At 41.0% G+C, this 24,124-nt stretch overlaps 2 protein-coding genes across 3 annotated transcripts; both read right to left on the reverse strand.

Annotated features, from left to right (window-relative positions):
* Positions 1-3,578: 3,578 nt before the first annotated feature.
* LOC127768351 (uncharacterized) lies at positions 3,579-9,514 on the reverse strand. The gene is made up of 13 exons (XM_052293906.1): positions 9,232-9,514; positions 8,520-8,593; positions 7,164-7,247; positions 6,956-7,036; positions 6,277-6,357; positions 6,021-6,113; positions 5,181-5,360; positions 5,016-5,083; positions 4,873-4,933; positions 4,678-4,731; positions 4,512-4,601; positions 4,052-4,118; positions 3,579-3,936 (listed from the first exon to the last, which is right to left on the reverse strand). Exons 1-13 carry the CDS (start codon positions 9,368-9,370, stop codon positions 3,845-3,847), a joined length of 1,164 nt encoding a protein of 387 aa, XP_052149866.1. The 5' UTR covers positions 9,371-9,514; the 3' UTR covers positions 3,579-3,844.
* Positions 9,515-11,082: 1,568 nt separating this feature from the next.
* LOC127767173 (protein ROLLING AND ERECT LEAF 2) lies at positions 11,083-17,213 on the reverse strand. 2 transcript variants are annotated; one of them, XM_052292422.1, is made up of 6 exons: positions 16,983-17,213; positions 14,344-15,674; positions 14,051-14,128; positions 13,537-13,751; positions 12,602-12,825; positions 11,083-12,113 (listed from the first exon to the last, which is right to left on the reverse strand). In XM_052292422.1, the coding sequence occupies exons 2-6, from the start codon at positions 15,656-15,658 to the stop codon at positions 11,414-11,416; spliced, it is 2,532 nt and encodes an 843-aa protein (XP_052148382.1). In that variant the 5' UTR covers positions 15,659-15,674; positions 16,983-17,213; the 3' UTR covers positions 11,083-11,413. The 2 variants fall into 2 exon arrangements, with proteins under 2 accessions (XP_052148382.1, XP_052148381.1); XM_052292421.1 differs by having other exon boundaries at positions 14,344-15,677.
* Between the last annotated feature and the right edge of the window lie 6,911 nt (positions 17,214-24,124).

The raw sequence follows: 24,124 nt of genomic DNA on the forward strand, positions 1-24,124 counted from the left end.
CGTATAGTACTATCAGTCTATCACTGTTGAGAGAAGACGTCCTTTTTTGCCAATGAAAGAATCCCCATTGAATGGTCCGACCGGGACAGTTCACCTACGCCAAGTATAATCTCAAAAAAGAACACACACACTAGGAGTAATAGAGTGTAGGCTAGCCTTATTACCCGGGAGGAGTGAGCAGTTTGTCCGGCAGAGTGACAGATCATGGGTCGCTGGAATCATTGTGTTGGTGAATCAAAGCGGCTGCCTTTTCGCGCTTAATATTCCTCCTGTCCGGGTCTTTCCTGGACACGACACCCAGCAACATCAACACATTCCCCTCCCTTCGTCTCGGTCGCTGAAATCAATCAATCAACCACACGATCAATCATCCGGTCGCCTGCCTGCCTGCCTGCCTGCCTGCCCACCCGGTGTCGCCAATCGTTTTTTTCGCGGGCGGAATGATTCGTGGTTTACTACCCGTTTCCGTGGCCCGTCTCTCTCTCTCTCTCTGGCTCGCGCGCTGGAACGAGAGGAGGAGGCGGCGGCGACAGGGCGGGGGAACCGGGGGGGGGGGGGGGGGGGGGGGAGCGTGCGTCGCCGTCGCGGGCACGTGAAAAAGGCCTCGTCGACTTTGGGCACTTATTGTGACGGAGGGGGACGGGGCCCGGACGGCCGATCGGGAGGAATCGCTCGGGCGGGGAGCGCGACGGGATGGGATGGCCGGGGGCGCATGCGGTGCGGCTCTCCCTGTCGCGATTTCTCCGGGGCGCGCACGACCGGGGGGAGTCCGGGACGGCCGCCGACGTGGGCGGGGTCAGGCCACGTGCGGTGCGAGAGAGAACGTTTGCTCTGGCCCGCGCGACTGATGCTGAGTTCAGTGCAGAGCGGCATTGGTTGGCCGTTCAGCCGCTGGCTTTGCTGGCAGGAACAGTTTCAGCCAGCTGCCCGTTTGGCTTGAGTACATCGAACATTTGCTCGTTTGGTCTGGACCAATGTGCACGCCGCATGTATTTGCAAAGCTTCCCAGTAAACTTGCTTAAAAAAATACTCTCTCCGTCCTAAAATGTAACAACTAGGACTATGAATATATAGTCCTAGGATATATCTCATCTCATTCTATATTGCTATATTTTAATACGGAGGTAGTACATGTTTACTGTTACCAAAATAAACCTCACCATTTATTAGTAAAGCTAAAGACGGGCAATATCAAATTATGAGAAGGTTAAAAATATGAAGATGTTAGGTTTAATATCTTACTACCTCCGTCCCAAAATAATTATAATTCTAGATTATTTAGCATATATTAAGGTTTGAAAAGATAGACTATGATACTCCTTATTAAATGGTGTATAGATAAGAGTGGAAGGGTAGTTGAGTAAAATAGAAAGAAATTTGAACGTGATGTGATTAATGAGACCATTAGTACTCTATTGTAACAATTTTTTGGGACAAATTCAAATCCTAGAAATACAATTATTATGGACAGAAGTAACAATAATTTGGTGTGTTATGTGAGTTAGTTTGTAGAATTACTCATTTTTAACAGAGTTTGGTATTGTAATGGTAAAATCTTATTTAGTTTATCACCTTACCAATGTCAAAAATTGGTAACTTTGACAAAGAGCATCTCCTCTCCAAGTGTCTCTTTAAGCCAAAATTTAGCAACTCTATAAAAAAAGTGTTCCAAGTCCAACAACCTCTCCCTAGCCAAATCTCTTCCCTCCCTGACCAAATTTGGCCACCCAACATCACTGGTCAACCATGGGCCCCATGATTCTTTTTCTCCGCCCTCCTGCAGTCTTGCCCCCTTCCCATTGAGAGTGCCAGGCAGCCACCAGCAGGGCTCCACAGCGCCGGCCACCCAGCACAGGCCTCTGCCCGTGGTTGGAGGAGACGGAACGAGGGCGGGAGAGCGCAACAGCGGGTGCGACGAGGAAGGAACAAGGGCAGGAGGGTGTGACAGTGGCAAGGGAGGTGAGAGGGCGAGAGCGCGTGGTGGCAACGCGGCTCAACAATGAGGGTGGCGGGGTGGCTCGATGGCGAGGAGGAGCTAGGGCGAGACAGCGCAGCAACGACAAGGGAAGGGCAAGGGTGAAAGGGCGTAGTGGTGGCATGGCTCGACAGCAAGGGTGGCGGGGCGGCTCTACGGCGAGGATGGGGCGGCGACTCAACAGTGAGGTGGGGAGGGCACCACTGGCGGGGCAGCTCGATAGCAAGGACGCCACCGATTGGGTAGCTCGCCAACACCCTCCTTCGTTACTCCGATGTCAATAGTCGTCAGGCCTCCGCCTCCCCACCAAGTGAGTGCACCTCTACCGCCGACCAAGGTCGCTCGCTCTTTCCGTCGCTAGCCATCACAGCTTCACCTCCCCACCTCATGAGCCCACCGCCGTCATAGTTGGTGCTGTTGTTGCCGCTCTCGTCTTCTCTTGCTACGTGCCGCCTCCATTGGCTATCCATCCCTCTCGCTGCCTACCACCACCATCGGCTTCTCCCCCTCTTCTTAGCATTGTTGCCGCTGAAGGATGGAATATTGAAGGCATTGTAGTTGGAAATATGGTGAAAAGACTGCATATAGGTCTCACTGTCATAGACTCAGAATGGAGAGCGTAGATGGAGAGGCTGTTGGAGTGAGTAACGAGTTAAACTTGCCAAATTAGATAGAGAGATGGCTATATGGATGTTTGGAGAGCCTGATTTAGTTAATCTATTGGAGATGCTCCAGTAAACAAGCCCAAAAAGTAAGAAAAAGGACAATATGCCCCCATGGCCTTACGGGGTTTTGATGAAATATGCAAAGGATAAACCACCACTCAGTGGTTTATCTTTAGGATATTGTGTTAGTTTAGAGAGTTGTAAGACTAAAATACCCTTGGATATAGAGAGAGGAAGGAATAGGGGAGCGTCAAGGGAGACCGAATTGGACAGTGGTGCTGGAGTGCTCGCTGGTGGCAGGGCCACGAGGACGACATGCGCGTGTGCAGGTGGCATCGAAGGCGGCGAGCACGCAAGACGACATTGCTGGAGGACGAGGACAAGCTAAAAGGAAGGGAGCACGCAGCCCCATAGGAAGAGAGCAGGCGAGAAAGGGTAGTGCGTGGATTCTACAAGACGGCGGGGGTGGTGGCAAAGACCACTCTTCAACATGGCCTCCTATGGAGCGGTGCTGGAGGGCCCGCCCACGCTCGCATGCTGTCCCTATCATCCCCGCACCACATCTAGGGCTATTTTGATCTTACAACTCTCTCCACATATAGGGGTATTTTGATTTTGCAACTCCAAAGCGGCAAAATATACTGAAGGTAACCTACTAAGTGGCATTTTATTCTTTGCATCTTAGTACATTTTATCCTTTGCATCCTAGTGAGTAGTATTTCATCCAAACCACATTAATGGAGTGGCATCTCCGCGAAAAGTACTCTTTGGACTAAAGAAGTAAAGATAGGTATTTTTGAAACAAATCTGACGGAGTTGTGGTATAAAACGGATGTGGGATAATTTTGTGGTATTTATTGCTACTGACCAAATTGTCTGTGGTATGGATGAAATTTTCCAAAAAAAAAAAAAAACGGTGTGGGGTGGGCAACTGGGGATGGAGCGAAATACATCTTTCTGCAAGGTTTATGAATATGTTACAGTACATTTAGCCCAAAACACAGTTAAATACGACGATGCAACAGCTTATACAAACATGTCTATGCTCTAGGCTTGAATAATCAGCAAAAGTCTGAGCGGCTAGAAAATGTATTACAACATATTAGCCAAAATTCCTCCTGAATTTACTTCGTACCTTTCTCAGGCAAGCATTAGTCGACTCAATTCAAACTATGATCCTACAGGGTATATGCTAAATATGGAATTATCCAAGTTTTCCGATCTCCATCTTTTTCTTTATAGCACGATGACCATGGTAGACAAAAGAATCTATGATGCCAGCAACAGTGAAAATCCCTGTACGATTGCAATTGAAAGATGGGTTGGAAAATATGTTCATGCAAAAATCAGTCTATTGCTTATGTTTTCTGGAAAGCACAAAAAGATAACAAGTTTGCGAGCTATGACAGACCTCCAACAATAGCACATATGTTTGTCAGGAAGTGAAGAAGCGATGTATTTTCTTCAGTAAAATCAACCTGCCAAAGAACAATCAAATTATCAGGCAAATGACATAACTTCAATCTAAAGGACGAAGAATGCAGGCAAAGATGGTAATTGTTGCATAATATCTTATACAAATGCGTTGCTTTCAGGAAATAAATGCAGGCATGCTTGTGACGATCATCCGAGCATACAGCTAAATAGCCTATATTGACTAATTGTATGTATTAAGAGCTAAACAAATTGACATGTAACTAGAAAACTGACATGATGCTTTCAGGAAACAAATACAGGCATATGCTTGTGGTTTTAAAGCATGCAGCTAAGTAGACTAGATAGCATAGTTACAGACTAATCAATAGACAGCACAGAAATATCGCTACCTAATGCTTCAAGGACTACATAAAATCAGTATATCCATTCTTCACCTTAATTGGAGAAAATTCATAGAAGAAATATACACCAGGCGGAGGCCTGGGATAGCCAATTGCTTCTCTAAAGTGCTCCGTCACAGAAAACTGCAAAAGAAAAAAAGAATTAAAATCAAAAGTTTTGGCTTCAGAATAAAGTATGTTATAGAACGGTGTTGCTTACCTGATTTGAGTTGATTTTCCGTCCTCTAATGTCGGTATAGATTGTGGGAACAACCTGCACAAAAGAGGCACATAAACTAAAGAAGGCAGCATGACATCTCTTCATACGCCAACAGCATGACATTGTGCAACCATATTAAATAGCATGACTAGTTCCCCATAAGAGAAAAACGTGACTAGATACTAAAAATATTACCTTGACAAAGTATTGGTACATTCCTGTTAATCCATTTGTGTGCTCCTGTATCCACTCTACACTGAAATACACAGGAAATCAGGAACATGGAAAATAAGGACCAAAGAGAGATGTGATATAGCTTCTCTAAATTCCAAACATACCCATCAAGAGGATTGACAACACCAGGGAATTCTACCCCAAAGGAAAGCTTGTTTATCTTGTGACTTATCTGTTTCAGTAAAACCATTATAAGTTCATGTTTAATTGTTTATGCTCAGTATTATCAATGGTTCAATAAGGTGGATGAAGAAAAAAAATCAACTTGCATTGTAATTTTCTTGTTGGAAGTTCAAGAGATCTTGAAGGAAGTTGAATGATTGGTCCAAGCTTTTCCCAGGGGCAAAGTGAAAATTTCCAGCTACTTTGTTGACATTTACAAATCCATGAATGCTGCAACCTTCTCCTTGTTCATCTTTTAACCTTTGAACAAAGCCCTCTCGCTTACACTGGAACATAAGTCAATTAAGGATAAGATAGAAGCATAAAACTGATAGAGAAGATGTCTGCATGCATTGGTTGCAGGCAGCAGGCAGCACAAACTCTTAAATAAGTTCATTAGGAAGACAAAATGGGTTGCATTAATTTGTTAACATATTCATGTTGCATGCAACAAAATGACCAAACATCGCATTTTGCAACATAAGAGAAAATCAAGTGCAAGCTATAAGATAGTTTGATCAAAATTAATACAGATTTTTTTTCCAAACAACATTATGATAGAGGCTATAATTCAAACTTAACTTTTATAGACATATTTTGGATTGCCAATTGGGTTGCAGGCTACTTACTAGCATATGGCTAGATGCAGTACAAGCCATGGCTCCCAATATAATTCATTACACAAATATATAATGAACATGCCGTCGACATCAAGATAGTAGTGCAGTAATATTCTATATTGATCTATGTGGTGATAAGGAAACACAATGCTCAACCACAAATTACTGTTTCAAGAACTGACTAGTTAGCAAATGAACAGACCAAGGACAAACACATGACAAGGGGCAATACATGGACGAGTTTTGCTAAGAACCATGTGCAGGAAGATTGAACAAGATTATGCAATCTCTTGTAAGTGTGAAGAAAAATGGTTAAGTGCGTAGTACCTGATCAATCTCTTCTATATTGGTGAGTGCCCACCCTTTTTTCCGATAGGCATCACGGACGTCTTCACAGGAGTTACAGCACTGATCATCTGACTGATGAATTAATAAAAACAATATTAGTTTTTCTCACAATTTCAATGGAAGAGGAAGGATAAAAATTAGTGTTGCAAATAATATAGGTGTAAATACATAAATAGTTACATTAATAAAAATAGGCAAACTCAACATAATGGTATTAGAGAAGTGTACAAGGTACCTCTTCAGAACCATAACAAGATCCACAGTAAACTTCGTTGTGGTCAAGTCTTCCACCATGTTTCTGCAGTGGTCTTTCAATCTAGAGTTCCATGATTCAAGTTAGTTAAAGTTAAATATTGTTTTTGCCAACATAGCGCACACCCATCATACAGTAAGGAATAATAATATGACAACCCCTTCATGCCAGTACACCACTACTATGCGTGGATATGATATAAGAACATTATCCTTGACAGCATATTTCACAACCATTATACCGATCCCTTCATGCCAGTATGCCTGGATTTATATTCAATTTGTTTCTCTATAGAGGTTACTGACATAAATAAAGTGGCAGCATAAATAACCTATGCTTGTTTTTCTGGAAAATCACAACAAGAATAGTCATAACAACTAGAAGAATCTAAAATAACTTCCTGGCTGCATGCAAGCACTATGAAGGCCAAAATTTTATAACGGAAGCACAATAGGACCAGCTATTTTCCAGAGTAAAAGAAAAATATCACAGACCACAATGTTCAAGGTCTGGTTATAAAATTAATTGGCTAACTAAAGTATATCTCAAATTTTCTAAGATAAAAACTAGTGAACAGTTCCAATGGTGATGAATGTGAAGGAAAAAGAAACAGAACAGTTTCACCTGTACACCTTTTCAAGTTAAAAGTAAGAAAACATACCTTAGGGGCACCAACTCCATCTTTTCTTGATTCAATTACATTACCAAGATTATCAATTCTTTTCTTTATTATGTCATGTCTCTGCAAAGCAGATGGTTTGGAACCTCAGGTAGAATATTATGTGATACAGTGCTTGGGAAGCACTTTTTAAAACAGATCAAAATATATATAATATAATAAGGAAACTGATGAAAACTGTCGTACATACTATATCATAGTGCTGCTCTCCACTGACATCCATTGTATCAACAGCAACAAGTGAACAAGGAAGAGCTGGGAACGTAACATCAAACTGCAAAAGTGCAGCAACATAAATTAACAATAAGTATAGGATTCCTCAACTAGTTGCAGAAAATGGCATGTGCAGTGGCCACATAAGATTACAGACATACAAAAAAAAAAACCTCGGACCTCAAGATTGTTTACATGGTTACATAAGACCAATTAGCGCATACGTCCATGGAATGCCTTTTTTTCACATAAAAAAAATGCAAAGAACGTATAAATATCCTGTTACCACGTATATGCAACCACTAAAGATCTTATAATGTGGGGGTGAGAACACACCAATCACCTCAACTCCTCTTTTTAGAAGAGTAAAGAAAGATAAATTAGACTGGAACTAGCAAATGTGCCCGAGCTTTGTAATGGGAGAAACTAATTAATATTTACGATCAATCTTAAATGATTAGACATCTTTGGCATGATTGCACATCAGGGAGAAATCCCAAAATCTACTCATAAACATGTCCATCTTTGCATCAGAGAGCTTAATTGGATGTGCATGCATACGGAGCTACAGAGCCAAGCGGGCTACAGATAAATCGCCAATCATCGACCGGGGCATATCTTACTTTTCTGGATGAAAGGCACAAGAATATCTCAAACCAATCTTAAGAAAAAACCCGATTCAATTCTCTATAAAAGCACAACCCAAAACTCCTATTACGTAGCAAGAAATTGGGTGACGATTCAATTGGCGTGAAGTCGTTTTTATTGGAACTCTTTCCTGATTTGCTCTCAGATTATCATAGGCAGTCTTCCTGCCACGTTTTCCTTTCCCCTTTTATTTAAAAGAAAAATCCTTTAAATCGATACGGTGCCATGCAGCAGGATTGAAACGCACACGACTTGGACGCGAATGCGCGTGAGGCGCTGTGACGTCAATGATGGACGACAGAATCATCTTAGTCTTTTTAAGTAGTAGAGATTTTAATTATTCTCGTATTGGGTTCTATATGGACTGTTATTCCAATATTCCTTATTTCTAATTCCGAATTTCAGTTATTTCTAAATTGTATTCCTATTTAACTCTCTTTTTGTTTTCCTCCGATTAATGTGGGAATTTCTAGCCTCTACAAGGAACATGATGTCTCCTATCAAGCCTGTCTTAATAATATAATATATAGATGGAGCCTAAATGCCCAAGAGCGTGGCTTTCCAAATAGGAATACATGCATGGAGGGGCACAAATTAACAAGAGGAAACTGGAGATGCAAAATGTCTTAGCAATACAAGAAAATTGGAAACTTCGGGGAAAATGAAAATGAACATCCACACTAACATTGATGTGTAGCCTTTCCCCTCTTGAGGTATCGACTGTGAGCTTACTATCTGTAGCAGAATATAGATACAGCCCTGCAGAAAAGTTAAGAATGTTCAGTGCAGGAAATAACTAGTAAAGTATTGGCAAATAACAATTAATCTACCCATCAGAAAAAAAGAACTAGAAATGGTAACATGAAATGCTCTCAAATTAATCAAACCATGGCTCTTCACATTAATGATATTAGCATAACAGAACAATTTACATATGACTCACTAAATCCACACAAAAACATCCTTGCAAAATGAAACAAATACCAACACTCTGACAAGTGATAACACCAACTGATCCATAGCATGGCAATTGAAATCAACAGCATTCTAGATCATACATCCTACTAATCTACCGTACCCTCCACACCAAGCGCCTCTTACCTTCATGTAATTAATTCCTCACGCCACCTTCTAACCAATACGAATACACGATTCAAATGCATGTTAAATTGGACTGTTAATTATCCGCCCGTTATTTCCAATTCCCACTCGATCGGACGGCCAACCAACAACAGACTCCTCCCGTTTCGCACCCGCCCTAACACACGTGAACAAACGGAACCAATCCGCAAAAAAAGCCACCGCGCCCCCACACCCAAGGCAGGCGGAAACCCGAAAAATCGGAAGGGGGATCTGAGGCGGAGAGGGAGGGATCAGGGAGGTGGCGCGTGACGTACGGATCTCGGAGAGGAAGAGGAGGAGGATGGCGAGCGAGGAGGCGATGGTGATGAGGCCGCCGGAGAGGGTGCGGCTGTAGAAGTCCTCGTTCACCTTGGGGTAGGCGTCGAGGCTCCGCAGCTTGTTCCACAGATCCATCGCGTTCTGGCTTCCCCTGCCGGCGACGCCGCCGGAGCCGCCCAGGACGAGGAGGAGGAGGGAGATCTGCCGCGAAGCCGTGGGGTGGCCCCGTCCGTTGGCCCGCCGCGAGGGATATGGGAGGGTGTTTCTGGAATTTGTTCGTGGCAAAGGGAAATGGAGAGAAGACGACGATTCGCGATGAACTCTTGGGCCTAAATGGGCCGCTGCTGCATGTAGCATTAGGAACACCCACACACCCACCAGTAATATCTGAAGCACGTATAAAACCAAACGAAAAAAAACTACTTTCTCCGTCCTATAATAATTATATTTATAGGTTTAATTTATCATAAAATAGTTATCACAATATAGTACTAATTGTTCTATTAATCACTTCTCATTTAAATTTCTCTCCATTCTACCCTCAACCATCCTCTCACTTTTATCTATACGTCATTTAATAAGAAACATCATATTCTTTATTCTCAAACTTTAATATAGGTCAAATAATCTAGAATTAAAATTATTTTATAACAGAGGTAGTATGATAATATAAAAAGTTTACACTTACAGCCCCTATATTAGACACGTACACCACTGCACATGCACGACACACTCTGCACAAGTACACATCATGTTCGTCCGGATAAAACAAAGAAAAAACAGGATGAGATAGTTACTGTAATATTCATTGGGATATTTCATAAATTTCATTAAAGAGAATATGAAGAGCATAATAAAGAAAAATTTAAGAAATTTTTTTCTAGGCAAAATCATGTTGCTTCTTTCTTGATACCTGCTGTCGAAAGACAACTGCGTCACATCGAAAGATATGGTTCACTCACTGAGTTGATGGAATAGTAAAAGTAATATATTAATTGGTAAGAAATTTTTGGGATCCCCCATTACATAGCCCTATGGTGCTATTTATAGTCTTAGTACACACTGACACTTTATAGGGTTTAATTTATACAGTGGAATTTACATGGTACCCTTATGATAGGGACTTTAGTGAGGGCATTCAGTATCCTTTGTATTCATAAGCTTATAAGTGAACTCCTAGGCTGGCCCATTACTGGCGAAAGGCCTCCATGGGCCACGGTGTTTTCCAAGCCCTCTGCCGTAGCCGCTTCTAACCAGAGCAAAACCTTCCTGCTTCGCTCTACGGTCTTCGCCCGTAGTGAAGGCTTGTTAGGATGATGGGCTTGGTGGCGAACCCCTCGGTCTTCATCATCTAGCTTCGCCAGCTGCTTCGCCTCATGGACTCAGCCAACACCTCACGGTTCTTGTGGTTTCGGCAGGCCCAAGCGAAGGCCCTCGTGACATGCCTCCAACAATACCACCTTGCAAAATTGACGTTTTTAGGCCTTTGAAAAGGTAGTAAAAAGCAGCGAAGGAAATATATTCCAGGTTCAACACAACATTCAGTGTAACACAGCATTCAGAGTGAAACATTCGCGTGACATATGCCTCCAACGATACCACCTTGCGAAATTGACGTTTTGAGGCCTTTGAGAAGGTAGTAAAAAGCAACGAAGGAAATATATTCCAGGTTCAACACAAACATTCAGTGTAACACAGCATTCAGAGTGAAACATTCGCTGCGAAATGCACAGAAACAGTACATTTCTAGCAATCACAATTCGATCAGGGATTCACCGCAAAAGGAGAAATTGGCTGTATAGATACGTCTAGCTGTATTAAGGACTGGAAGGTCTACACAGATCAAAAAGAGAAGAAAAGGGAAAACTCATATTATGATATACCCAGGATAAATACACATATTGTATCCCCCACCATCAGTTTAATTTTACCTAAACCTCAGATTTACACTTCTGCGGCATGGCATTGGCCAGAAATCTACAAGTATTCCTCTCCCACCTAAACCTATCTTGCAAACTGAACCCAAAAAGAAAAGTAACAGTAATTTATACCTATTGTTTAAACAGGCTAATATACACATGGGTGATCCACTTATCCACTTCTAAATGGCTTTGAGTTATTGTAGCCCATTCTTCCTTCCAGAAATTAGTTCCTTTGGTTTGACTTTGTCGAACTTATTCACTTTCCCATGTTCTTTAACTTCACATTCTCATATTGTTCCTTTGCTTTGTTAATGTCAACCGCGAGTTCCATATACTTCTTCAGTGAAACATCTGAAAACTCTGCAAACCCCTCTAGGAATGTCTCCAAACTTGACTGTAAATCCGTAGTATGGGAATTTCTGTGGATCTCTGACATTTCACCATTTAACTCTCCATTCCGAGAAAATGAGGAAATCGTCTTGGTACTACCGGAACGGGATAATGAGGAAGTCAACTTTGAAGTACCACGCCGCTTTTCTTGGCGAGGCACAGAGTGGTTTATATCTGCCACGAGGCCTTTGATAGCATCTTCCAAGTCCTTGGTTGGTAAATCATCCAATAACTTTATCCAGCTTTCACAGGTTTTAAACATGGGTGCAACAGCAAATTTGGTTATGGGAGTATCTGCTTCCTTCTTCCTCCTGGAGCTCTTCTTGCCCCTCAGTGGTTTCACACACTTAAGTAGCCATGAATTTAGGCTATGCAAGTACGATCTGTGGTATGCTATCCATTTCAGGAAGGTTGAATATAAAGTGTTTAGCTCAACCTGGAGGAGTAGAGCTGCTTGAAATTGTGACTCCGACCGAATTAAGACCTTCGTGTTGCTACTGCTGGACTTAATAATCTCACGTTGATGTTTGTGACACTCAAGCATTGTAGACCACATGCGAGTTAAACTGCAAATGAGATGTATATACTATCTATTAAAATGCAAATATTGGAAAACTATCAGTAAATAACTAGACAAAGGTAACATGCAGTACATGAGCATCAAATTGCTTTATTATATTCTACAAAGCTCACAAACAACTTTATGAAACTTGGGCAATGCTGGAGGTAGGAATAAATCATCCCCAAGCAACATGCAATGGTAAGTACTACCTTATCCATTTATCTTCTGTTAATGTAGACTAGAGCAAAAACAGGACCAGGGCAAGTTGGCCCTTTGTTTCATTCATACACCTGGCGGTTGTTCTACCAAGCAAGTTATGGTCAAAACCCATAATCCAAAACCAGGAGTAAATCTACTAATAACTTGACCTAAGGTGTTGAAAGGGGCCTTGATCAGGCTGGTCAAATATGCTGACATCGACATTAAAGTGTTCATTGAATTGTAACATGTCACTAGAAAACAGTATAGTAAAACATAGATGGTGAACCATACCTCCCAATTAATTCCTCCAACTGTGGTTGAAGCTCTTTGTCCCTTAGATCCTCAATGTTCTTAGAGATCATGTCAATTCTCTGAATGGCCACTATAATTCTGGAGTGCAAATCCTTCACAGTAGCACGGGTTCTATCGATACTCATTTGGCTTTCAGCTTTTGATTCCTGGTGTCTCAATTGCCTACATTTTTCGTCATATTGCCTACAAATTGCACCGCTAGCCTGAAGACAATATAAAGGTTAGCATTTCAAACAAATCATCAAATTTGCCATCATTATATGATTTAACTATGTTTACAACATAGAAATTCACAGATTAAGGCAAACATACACGGATATAGCTTATTTATTCAAGAACATTAGTACAAAGGAATTAAGTGAAGGGAATAGGAATAAAAAGTGCAAAATGAACATATAAGTGGGCATCGGTAGTGAATTTTTTTATGGCTGTATTACGTAGGTACATAAGAAAATAATGTAACTGGCTCACACTACTTACATAATTGTCCTAAATAGCCTGAGTGGTTGCTGTGGAATGATTACAGTAGCACTTTGTGCAATTGCCATGTTGTATATAGTGAGTCGCAATCCTTCTATCAAATACATTCAGGTTTTCGTACGTCCCATTTATTACATATTCTAGGTAGGTTCTGTTTTAATTAGTTCAAAATCGATCTTATTTCCCTTTTTGCAAAAAAAAAAAAAGGCTAGTTCCTATTTATTACATGTTCTAGGTAGGTTCTGTTTTAATTAGTTCAAAATCGATCTTATTTCCCTTTTTGCAAAAAAAAAAAAAAGAAAAAAAAAGAAGGCTAGTTTCAATCCTAAAACACTTCATTGCTACCTCTCTACTTTACAATATTTCAAAAACTGGCTAGAACAGATAAACTAAAGTAAATATTTTAGTAACAAGACCAGCCAAAATACAAGTACCTTAACTTCATCATAAAGCTTTCTCTCCCATGCATATAATCTATCTAGTGTTGAAGCGTGACTGCCAGAATTCATGTATACACCACTAAAGATATTTCCAGTGAGACCATCAGCATCATCTTTTGAAGTCACCCCAAGAGGAATTCTAGATGATGAAGAGAGTGAAGAAACTGATCTGTGCCAGGTAAGGTACTTCACTTCAGCCTCAGGAGGAGCTGCATTATGACAAAAGGGCACCTCTTGTTATGGTGGAAGGGAGAAAAAAAGCTGTAACATATATAATACAAGGTAAAAGACAAAATAATTAAGATTCTGTCAAAATTGCTCGTGTGAGAATGTGGAAAGTACATATCAGCTTGTAGATAACATAGAATTTTTCCATTTGTGGAAAAAACAAATCTTTTAACCAGAGATCCAGGAATAAACGGCATGAAACAAACATGATATGATGCAAAACTATACACAGCAACATAATCTGCTGCGGAAAGACTGTATTTCAGATATAAAAACTTACGCTGAGGAATAGGAATTTCCTCCCCACCGCAGCAAGCAAAGAATGTCGCAAAGAAGCCTGATGCTTTTGATCCATGTGCTGCACCAAAATTGCAATAAAATTAGTAAAGACAGAATTGTCCATGATAAAAATCACAGGCAAAAGATATTCTATAGATGGATAACATTGAAAAGAATCATGAAAATTTTCACATCATGATATTTTTGCATCCCAAAATCTTTCTGCCATTATTTTCCATGCAATTTCCAAATAAGATACTACAGAACAGTAATTTAATTTTATTGATACCTAACCTTTTTCTTCAGGCAGTAAAGGCCGGAAATTGACTTTATCTGCTTCAAGCATCCTTGGTACTTCTTTTCCAGAATCTGATGCCCTAATAAACAAGATTTCAATCTCTTTCATGCATGAATGCAAATCCTTCGCACCATTTCTAACGTCATGAAAAGGTTCTTTTGATTTCCCATTCATAGGAAGAGCAGCAATGGAAGATCTCACTTCTTTTACAGGGCTTGCCACAGGGCTTTCATCATCACTTTCAAACATGCTAATGTCTAGCACCTCCTTGTCATTGTTTGGCCTGTCAATTTGAGAATCACTATTCTCCTGTTTTCGAGAAAATGAATCACTATTCTCCTGTTTTCGAGAAAAAGAATCACTATTCTCCTGTTTTCGAGAAAAAGAATCACTATTCTCCTGTTTTCGAGAAAAAGAAACGCTATTCTCTGAAGCTAACTTTTCTGAAGCCATATGTTCAGGTGTCTGATTCATCACAGTATTTTCAACAGGCATATCATTGCGGTTCTGGAACACCCTCACTAAAGGTTCAGATGATGGATTATCGAAATCATCTTCTGACTCTGCAAAATCATCCTCCCTTCCATTGATAGGAGATTTTTCTGCATCTTTGAGATCTGAAGTTTTCTCATCACGGAAGCGCCTAACATTGTCAGGATGCACAGGAGTCTTCTCCCCTTCCTCTTCGAGCTCTGGAATTCCCTCCTTTTCCCGAAGACGCCTGATATCATCAGCGTTTTCAAAGTCATGACCAGGCTCCTTCTCGTCATGAAATGAAAATTGGTTCTCAACAGGGTTAAAAAGGCCAAAGTAGTCCCACGGTGGTGTCCCTGGAGGTGCTTCAAATGTGGAACTATCATCCAGGTCATGTACAGCTTTAGGAACAAGGGATGATGTTTGTAGAGTTGCTGTTACAGGAACAGGCACCTTCTCCTCAATGGTCATGACAGGGTTCCCCCCAGATTTCATATGATTGGTACGGAACCGTCCGGAAGATAAAGGGGATGGAACTGGGGAGAAAGAGTCACTGGCCTGATGTGAAATAGATGGAGATAAGTTCCTCGATTTCTGCCGAATAGTAGGAGGTTCTGGTGTTGCAGATGTCGATGTGTACAGCGAAGAATCTGTTGGCACTTCAGGCTCCAAAAATTTTCTCAGAGCAAATCCTGTGTGTCTCAGTGATTGAATATAAGCGAAGTGAGCAGCTGCGAATGCACATCTTCCATCAAGTGCTTCTCTAACATATCGTTTTCTTTCGTGGCATAAGACAATGGCCTTGTCATCTTCATTCTTTGATCGTGTAGACCCCATTTTAAGGTGTATTGCACTGCTGAAATTCACAAGAAACAAAAAGTTACGGGCATGCACTGCAGATAAAAGATAGTATTTGGGGAAGCTATTTTGGTATGAAATAATGGTCAACTGTGTAACTTTGTGTCTGTATTTTATATAAAGTGGAGTTTGCTATTAGATGGTATCAAAGAGTTGATTAAGCTGGCAAGAAAGATAAGCTAATGTTTCATCAGCAGCTCTGTATGTTAGTCTATATATACTGCATCAATTACAAATTACAATCATCATTATCATTACATACATCGTTGTAGAAACAGATTCATACGTAATGCTCAAACAGTCAAACTGACTGTGCTCAAGATTCGGTATCAGTAGTGTGAATTCTAGAACTCTGAGAGACTGTGACACAAACAAGGGCTAAATTTACAGAGAAGAACAAAAAAAAGGAACTCACATACTGGGAAATAACTAGTGATTAACAATTTAACATCATATGATCCTGAATTACGGAGAGGATGCATTTGCGGGGTATCATCGTGGTATCAAGCAATCACTTGCTAAGAACGCATTTACTGAAAATTGGGAACTAGAAATGAACAGCTCCAATTAAACAATAGGTTTTTCAAGAAATTGGTCATCCCCCCCCCCCCCCCCCCCCCCTAAAAGTCCTCATATACAGATAAATTCAGAGCAAAACGAGAAAACTCTTAGAATCTCTCATAAAGTAGGATAGAGAAATTCAACTTCTAAAACGAACTGAAACTTAATTTATCCCGCAAGTTACCACACAAATCCATGATGAAACTCCAACTTTATCAACTGAAAATTCACGTGCCATCAAGGCAACAGATTCGGAGTTCTTCTGGAGCAAGAGAGACCAATATTCATTACGTCGATTCCAGGCTCATCAAATTCTCTAACCAACCCACGGCAAAACACACCTCCTGAACTACACCATACAGGCTCAAACTGAGCAGAAGAGCCATGAAAAGTTTGGAGCTTTAACAATCCAGCTAACGAAGCAAGTAAAACTAACCCAACTAGACCAATGCCAACCGCCCCCCGATTCCCAAAATTCTGGCAACCCATCCGTTCCATTCCCCTTCCCCACCACCATCAGCGTGAACTCTACTCACTACGCAAACAGGACAGAACGCCCCCCCGCAAAAATCAAAACAGTAGAACAACAACAACAAAAAGATCCCACTTTTCCCTCGCAGCGGCCATCAGGAAGACAAAGCGCATCCAATTCACCGATCCCCCGCGTAGGGCGGGGGCGCACCGCAATTCTCAGAGAGAAAAAAAAAAAACGCAGCCGCAACCGCCCAAAAGGAAACCTCACCTGTGGTTACTACGCCCCGGCCGCGAACTGGAACGCAGCAGCGGGATCCCGGCGCTTGGCGCGCCCGCGCGGGGGGAGCTGGGAGCTGGGCAGTGGTCGTGTCGCCGGCGTGGCAGCGCGTGGGAAGTGGCGAGGGGGAGGAGGAGGAGGAGGAGGAGTGGAGAGGAGATGAGAAGCTTCGGAGAGATGATGAGCAGCAGCAGCAGCAGCAGCGGAGCGGTGCGGTGCGGTGCGTCCTGCGCAGGTGGGTTGGATGGATGGATGGATGGATGCGCGTGTGGGTGTGTGTCCCTGCGGTTGGGTCCCAGGCGTCATGAATTCTTTACAATTTGATCCTTTTGGAAAACTTATTTCTAAAATAAACCCCTAGAAAAACTTATCCCAGAAAAAATCATTTCTGGGATAAGTTTCTCTAGGGGTCTATTTGTGAAATAAGTTTTCAAAAGGACTAAATTGTAAAAAATTCAGGCGCGGGGGGTGGGGGGTTGGTGCGGCGCCGTGTGGCCGTAGCCGGGAGGAGTCCACCACGACGGAGGAAAGCCGAAAGGGCGAAACGGAAGGGCTGGCATTTGTTCTCTTCCTCTGTTCTTTAGACTTCCTTTTTTTTTTTTCTTCCTTTCTTTTGTTTTTCTATTCTTTTTTCCTTTGGATCAATGGTGGCGCTGCATTACCACCGCATTAGCGGTGCGCAATAGTATCTTTTTTTTTATTTTGTTTCTTTGTTTATGCTTCTTTGTGAATTGTGAAGAGAAAAGGACGGACCCTTTTGGAACCGTTAGCATTTCATATTGCGCACTCGTAAAATATTTAAGATAACAAGGAAAAAGTTGTAGTGTAACGAATGTAAACGGAACAATATTACTTCTGACTTCTGAGAAAAAAAAAAAGAAACCAAAGTTGAAGGCTACATAGAATTAAGTATAACTTTAAGGTGATAAAGAATGTACTGCCGGTTTCCATCTACTTGAGTATGCGCTAGCAATTATATTCACGAATATACGAGTGTCGTGTTTCATGTGTGGTGGGTGTACGTGCATGTGCATCTGCCATATAATCGAAAGTCTTTTTTTTAATTTCATTATACACTGCACTAATTGTTAACATGTGTGTTGAACGTATTGATATTTAAAAATATCAAAAGGGGTTTTCTTTATGATTTAATTATTTTTAAATTCATAAATAATATACTTGATTGGAGACTTAGTTGTAGCTTCTCAAGTCTAAAATTTATAATCAATAATAAATACTCTAAGTTGTATTTGGTTAATTTGGTGCCTGGGTTCCCACAATGTGCATAACAAATAGATTTTTAACCTAGGATTTGGTTAATTTGGGTTCCCACAATGTACATAACAAAAATACATGTTGATTAAATACATGGGTTCCCACAATGTACAATGTATTTGGTTATTTTGGTGCCTACGATGTTAAATGCAAATTTATAGGCACAATATATTTAACCAACATGTACAACGTGATACTTTTTATGATCTATGTAATCATTTTTTTAAGTTAACATGGTGCTCTTAGAAGGAAATTGCTATGCGCACAGTGATTATCTTAGATGATTTATGAGAAAATTCCCTACATACCCCTGAAAAATTTCGCAATCTCTTCTATACCCCTAAATTTTGCCTCATCCCCTACATGCCTTTGAGTTTTCATTTTGATCTCCTCTATCCCTATTTAGTTAGCTGACCGTGAGTTGACTGTTAAATTTTTTTAAAATGACCATATCGTCCATTTCCCATTCTTACAATTCACAATGTGAAAAATTGTAACTCATGATAAAATCAAATGGGACATAATTATTTATTGAAAAGAAAATTTAAATTGTTGAACAAATTTATTTTTTTTGACAAAATCCATATAAGAGTTTTAGCTAGAAATTGTGAACCAAAATTATTTATTTGTCGGGTTCAAATTTTGATGAAAACAAAGTTAATTTAAAATTTATTTAAATGTTTTTATTTATTTTTAAAATTTGTTGTCAAATAATTATATTCCCTTTGTTTATTTACAAATAGATCTTTTTTCATATAAGAATTATGTTTTTATCATTAAACTAGCACATAAGTAAAAGAGAGGGGTAATATTGTCAATTTCAAAAACATTTAACGGTCAACTCACAGTCAACTAACGGAATGGGTATAGAGGAGATCAAAATAAGAACTCATGGATATATAAAGGATGAGGCTAAATTCAGGGGTACATAAAGGATTGAAAGACGAATTCTCAAGAGTACATAGGAATTTTTCTCATGATTTATTGATTACGTGAAGACATTTTAGTCCCTATATTTACCGCACTCACAAGATATTACAAAGTATCAATGTATCATACGCTGATCATTTGAGATTTATCATACGTGCAGCAGTGCTCCTCTTAGAAAGTGGTTTTGTATAGTTGATCTACGTGATCATTTATTTAGGTTTTAGTTTTCACGCTCACTTTGCTTACGTGCATGAATTCTCTTTGCATCTTGTAGTTAACCAATCCACGACTTGTAGTACGTAGGTAAAAGTCGATGCCAGGTCATTCGTTGACTGCGACAAACTAATAATTAAACAAATTTGATCAGGCAAAATGATCTGAGGCGGAGGATATATACAACCGAGACTTGTAAGCAAATCTGGCACGTACTGAAGCGTCGACTGACGTCGACCTCCGCCGACTGCCCCCAATTTTTCTACCGGAATCACGTACGCAACACGTCGACGCTAGTCCATTAGTCTTCCTTCCCAAGTACCAAGGATGCCGTTAATTCATTCATTTCCTGTGTACTGGTTCCGAAACGGAGTCTGTGCGAGAAATGAGAAATCGAATTGATGCTGGCCTCGCCAGACAAGTTCCATACAAATATACGGTAGTAAGAAACAAAATACTCCTATGGTGTTTAATTTAACAGAGCTCAACTATTCGAATTCAAGAGAAATGATCAGTACAGTACCAATTTGCTACAGTACGTGGCGCAAAGAGGAAGCAAGCATATGCATACAGCATACTAGATGATCAGTTATCAATTGCCCGTACGTACGCGCGTCGGCGCGGCCACCACCAAGAAGCCGTTCAGATTCAGCCATCGTGTATGTATGATGTGTACCCAGTACCCATCCGCTCCTACCTCACTGCCGATCGATCGCGCCGCGGCCGACGAAACAAATGAACGAGAGTGCCGTATCTGCTGCCTCCCACGAGCACATGTGCCGCCTCCGCTCTTCGACCCCGTGGCGATCGGATGATCGATCGATCGACCGAACAAAAAAACTAAAAGCTAGCTAGGCGAGGATAGATTAGATTCTGAGTAGTCGTGTATCTTTTCCCCTCAAAAAAGCGCCTTTCGGGAGGCGTACGCGCGGTCGGTGGGGGGCGTACTGTGGCCAGCGGCGACGACGTCCGTCTGCAGATGCGTGGTTTTTTTCACCCTTCCTTTCGCGAGACGGGTGCGACCACTGTTGGCGTCGGTTGCACGCAGACGCGCACAGTACGCGCATACAGCTCGTTGGTCGCGTCAGCCGCATGCATGGCGACGAGAAGGCAACGACAACGTACGACGGCGACCCGGGAAAGGTTGGGCTCGAATGGACGGCCGGCCGGCCGGTGAGCTAGCTAGCTTCTCGCCAAACTTATCGAAAAGATTCACGTAGGAATTCGGATAACTCACGGGAAAAGGATATAGCACGATCGAGAAGTCTTCTTTTTTTTCGGGGATGATCGAAGGCTGGTCGATAAATAGTTGCGACTTGCAACGTCTAACTGCTGCAGCAAAGTAAGGGTGTAGGGGTGAAAAGTGGGAGCAGGTTGAATCAGCACATGTAGACATCGTTTTCGTGATATATGTGTACCTAATGGCAGTTGCTAAATCATGGACGTCGTTGAATAATGGGCATGTAAAGCGCTATCGCCTATCGGGCTCCATTGCTCCATTTCCCGCCTACCGTTGTGATCCGGTTCCGGTACTTCACCTTGGCTCAATTGCTAAATCATGATTTCCGTTAATTCATTCTCGTTGGAGCCCATGCCCATGCATGGATTTTGTAACACATGTCACAAGTTCCCTCGAATAGTTAGTTTTTATTCAAATTATGATATACTGTAGTTACAAAATTTTAAAAATAGACTAGATACCATAAGTTGGTTTTCCTAACCTTTTCGGATTCTCACCTGCTAAATTCTCATCAGTTATTTATTAGAATCTAAAGTTTCTCTTAATAGGCTCTTGAGGCTCTGTTATATATGTTAGCTCGAGATTCTATGAAACAAATGATGATAAGAATATAGAAATATGGGTTTCTAGCTTCTAACTCCTAGTTTGTTTTTTATTCTACAAATATATATATATATATATATATATATATATATATATATATATATATATATATATATATATATATATATATATTGGAATTTGGTTAAAATAATCTGGACAATTTAGGGGAGCTGAAGATTTTTTTTAAAAAAACTGCAGCTGCCAGAAGCTTCCCTCAAACATAGGCTCATGCACATAACTGGCACGGCTAGGGCCGTGCACAGGGGCGTCCGGCCTGTGCGACCGTACAGGGCCTCAAAAAATCAGCTCAACTGAAGAAGGCCCATCCCATGTATTCGTGTGAGGCCAGAGCGCCAGAACCCCGTTCGAGTCCGCGCGTATCTCTGCGTGGCGACTTCGCGTGCGCGACGCTTCATATTCTTAACTCCGAGCCCCGAGGGCCCACGACGTTTTGTATTCTCTTTCATTTTCGTATCTGTGACTTATTCAATTCGTCTCGAGTCTTGACGTCTCGTCTCCTCCGAGCACCAAGCCGCCAGCCGGCTCATCTAATTTCACATTTTTATTCAACCAGCGAATAGCAACTTAGCAAGCAACCAACAAGCAAGGCACTAGGCAGCAAGCCAGCAACAACAACGACCATTCTCCGTTTTCAATTTGACAGTTTCTGATTATGCAAAACAAGAGTTAAAAAAATATATTATTCTTGATATATCACATTTGCTCTGCCGTATATACATTATTTTAGCTATATTTGTTACTTGATTTAGGCCTCACTTAGAGCCTTGTACAGGGCCTACAAATTTGACGGCACGGCCCTGTGCACGGCTCTAGATCTCATATCTTTGTTGGATTTAAAGTTTGTAAGTAAAATTACAGTGATTTGAAATTTAATATTTCCTATAAAATAAGAACAGAAAGATTTATCCAAACTGTAATGTTAGATCATATTTATGGATTTCTATAGGCAGAAATGGCTAGCTTTAGAAAATCTTAGGTCAGAACCATTGTATGCATATCTTAAGACCAAGGGCTTCAATCCAAATTTGTAGGAAAACTAGGTAAATTCAATCCAAATTAAAGGAAAAATTCCTATATACGAGTCTTTTGGATGGTGAAGATTATTTCAAATGAATTTAAAAGGATGGGAAAAATCCCTCCATATTTCGAATAAATTCTACACGTGCTCGCACCTCACATTTACAAGATGGGTGAATAGCTAATTTAGTCCTTTAAGTTTCACCGAAGACTCAATTTGGTTCTTCAGGTTTTATTTTGTCCATATAGACCCTCTAAGTATGTGTTTTGGCTTAAAATCATTGTTGGGCCCACTTAATATGCCATATGGCTTTTCTATTCAACAGTTCTGTTAGAAAATGCCCCTTTTACCCTACCCTAGAAAAGAGAAAACCAAGATGAATAAACAACAATGCATATGTACTTTCCATTATTTCAACATATACACTTGAAACTTGAGTCTAATGGCTATCGTATACACTTGCAAGTACATAATTTAGTTTCGTTTATATAAATTACTATGCACTATCTATAAAAGAATTCATTGCACGCAAAATTTTCTCTTATATATGTGAGTGAATGGGGGGTATAAGTGTCATTTATCAAGAGAGTTGTTGGTTATGTTTAGCCATATGACTTCTAAGTGAGTTCAAGAATAAGTTTGAACTTTAATAAAAACTTGAAGGACTAATATGAACATATAAACACATTAAAGACTAAACTGAGCCTCAGATGAAACTTGGAGGACCACTTTAGCTATTCACAATGCACTTTCTCACTCACTCACTCACTCACTCACACACCCACACTCTCTCTCTCTCTCTCTCTCACACACACACACACACATTTCAATATACAAGACTTAAATTGCTGCAATTTATTTTTGTTTTAAAACATCTAAACAACATTTCATGGTTTTATTTCCTATAATATCAACAAGTCATAGCATCTTAATACTGTATTTTTTATATTTTTGTGTGTTTTTTTATTCCCGCGTCCTAGAGAGCCCTAATAGAGAAAAGAAAAGCATTGCATTACCCAATTACCCAGTGTAAAAGGATAAATCCGTGCTCGTGTGCCATCAGGTGGCGGCGTGGCCGTACTTTGCATCAATGAACGAACTCAGAAATGGGGTTATTATGGGGGCGTTACATGTGCACTTCAGCACTTGCCAGTTGCCACACCGATCCCATGCGTGCACGTACTCGGAGCAGGAAAAAAAGGTGGTCTGAGTGTACTTTTCTCGCCAAATTCGCAGGCTCCACCGGGGCGTTAATCACAGAACAACCAGCTGTTTCTCTCATCTCGAACCTACCATTGCATCTTTGCATCCGCGTGGATCTCTCATCCTCCAATGATGGGAGCAATAGTGATCGGGAGATCGGGAAAAAAGGCAGGTGCCTCGTCACCCACCCTGGCTTGCTAGCTCATGTGGACGCCACTTGCGTGAGGTATGCTCATATGCACCGTGAGGAGGAGGGGGAGATGTGATCTGCTGAGTTGGTGCTTTTGGGATCGTGATCTCGTCTTCTGGTGATAATAAGAGAACTGCAGTCCGGTGGACGTTTGTGTCAGGGGACCATTCATTTTTGGCGTGCAATTATATTGTCGGTGCAAAACTGCAAATTGTAGGCGTGCGAAGCAACGAATAAAAATATGCTTCGCTCAGCTCCGCTGCCGTCGTCACTAGCTTTGCATTTTTCTTTATTGCCTCTCAAATTCCATCGCTCTGTCCTGATGCTCTGTCACATAGGGTTGGTTTGGTTTGTGGTCTAAATAGGCCTTACCAAATTTTGTCAGTGTTAAATTTTGGTAAGTTTTAGCATGACTAATTTTGGTAAGATAAAGTTATGTT

The sequence above is a fragment of the Oryza glaberrima genome, chromosome 3 (assembly GCF_000147395.1).
Source record: "Oryza glaberrima chromosome 3, OglaRS2, whole genome shotgun sequence".
NCBI classification, from domain to species: domain Eukaryota; kingdom Viridiplantae; phylum Streptophyta; class Magnoliopsida; order Poales; family Poaceae; genus Oryza; species Oryza glaberrima.

What these genes read in the sequence shown, in the direction of transcription:
- LOC127768351 (XM_052293906.1), bottom strand. Translation starts at nt 9,370, where the DNA reads ATGGATCTGTGGAACAAGCTGCGGAGCCTCGACGCCTACCCCAAGGTG. An exon ending in ATGGAGTTGGTGCCCCTAAG is followed by an intron (nt 6,358 to 6,955) that starts GTATGTTTTCTT and finishes ATGGAACTCTAG; the next exon opens with ATTGAAAGACCACTGCAGAA. An exon ending in GTTGTCAATCCTCTTGATGG is followed by an intron (nt 4,934 to 5,015) that starts GTATGTTTGGAA and finishes TGTGTATTTCAG; the next exon opens with TGTAGAGTGGATACAGGAGC.
- LOC127767173 (XM_052292422.1), bottom strand. Translation starts at nt 15,658, where the DNA reads ATGGGGTCTACACGATCAAAGAATGAAGATGACAAGGCCATTGTCTTA. An exon ending in TTTACTGCCTGAAGAAAAAG is followed by an intron (nt 14,129 to 14,343) that starts GTTAGGTATCAA and finishes ATTTTGGTGCAG; the next exon opens with CACATGGATCAAAAGCATCA. An exon ending in TTGGAGGAATTAATTGGGAG is followed by an intron (nt 12,114 to 12,601) that starts GTATGGTTCACC and finishes TCTCATTTGCAG; the next exon opens with TTTAACTCGCATGTGGTCTA.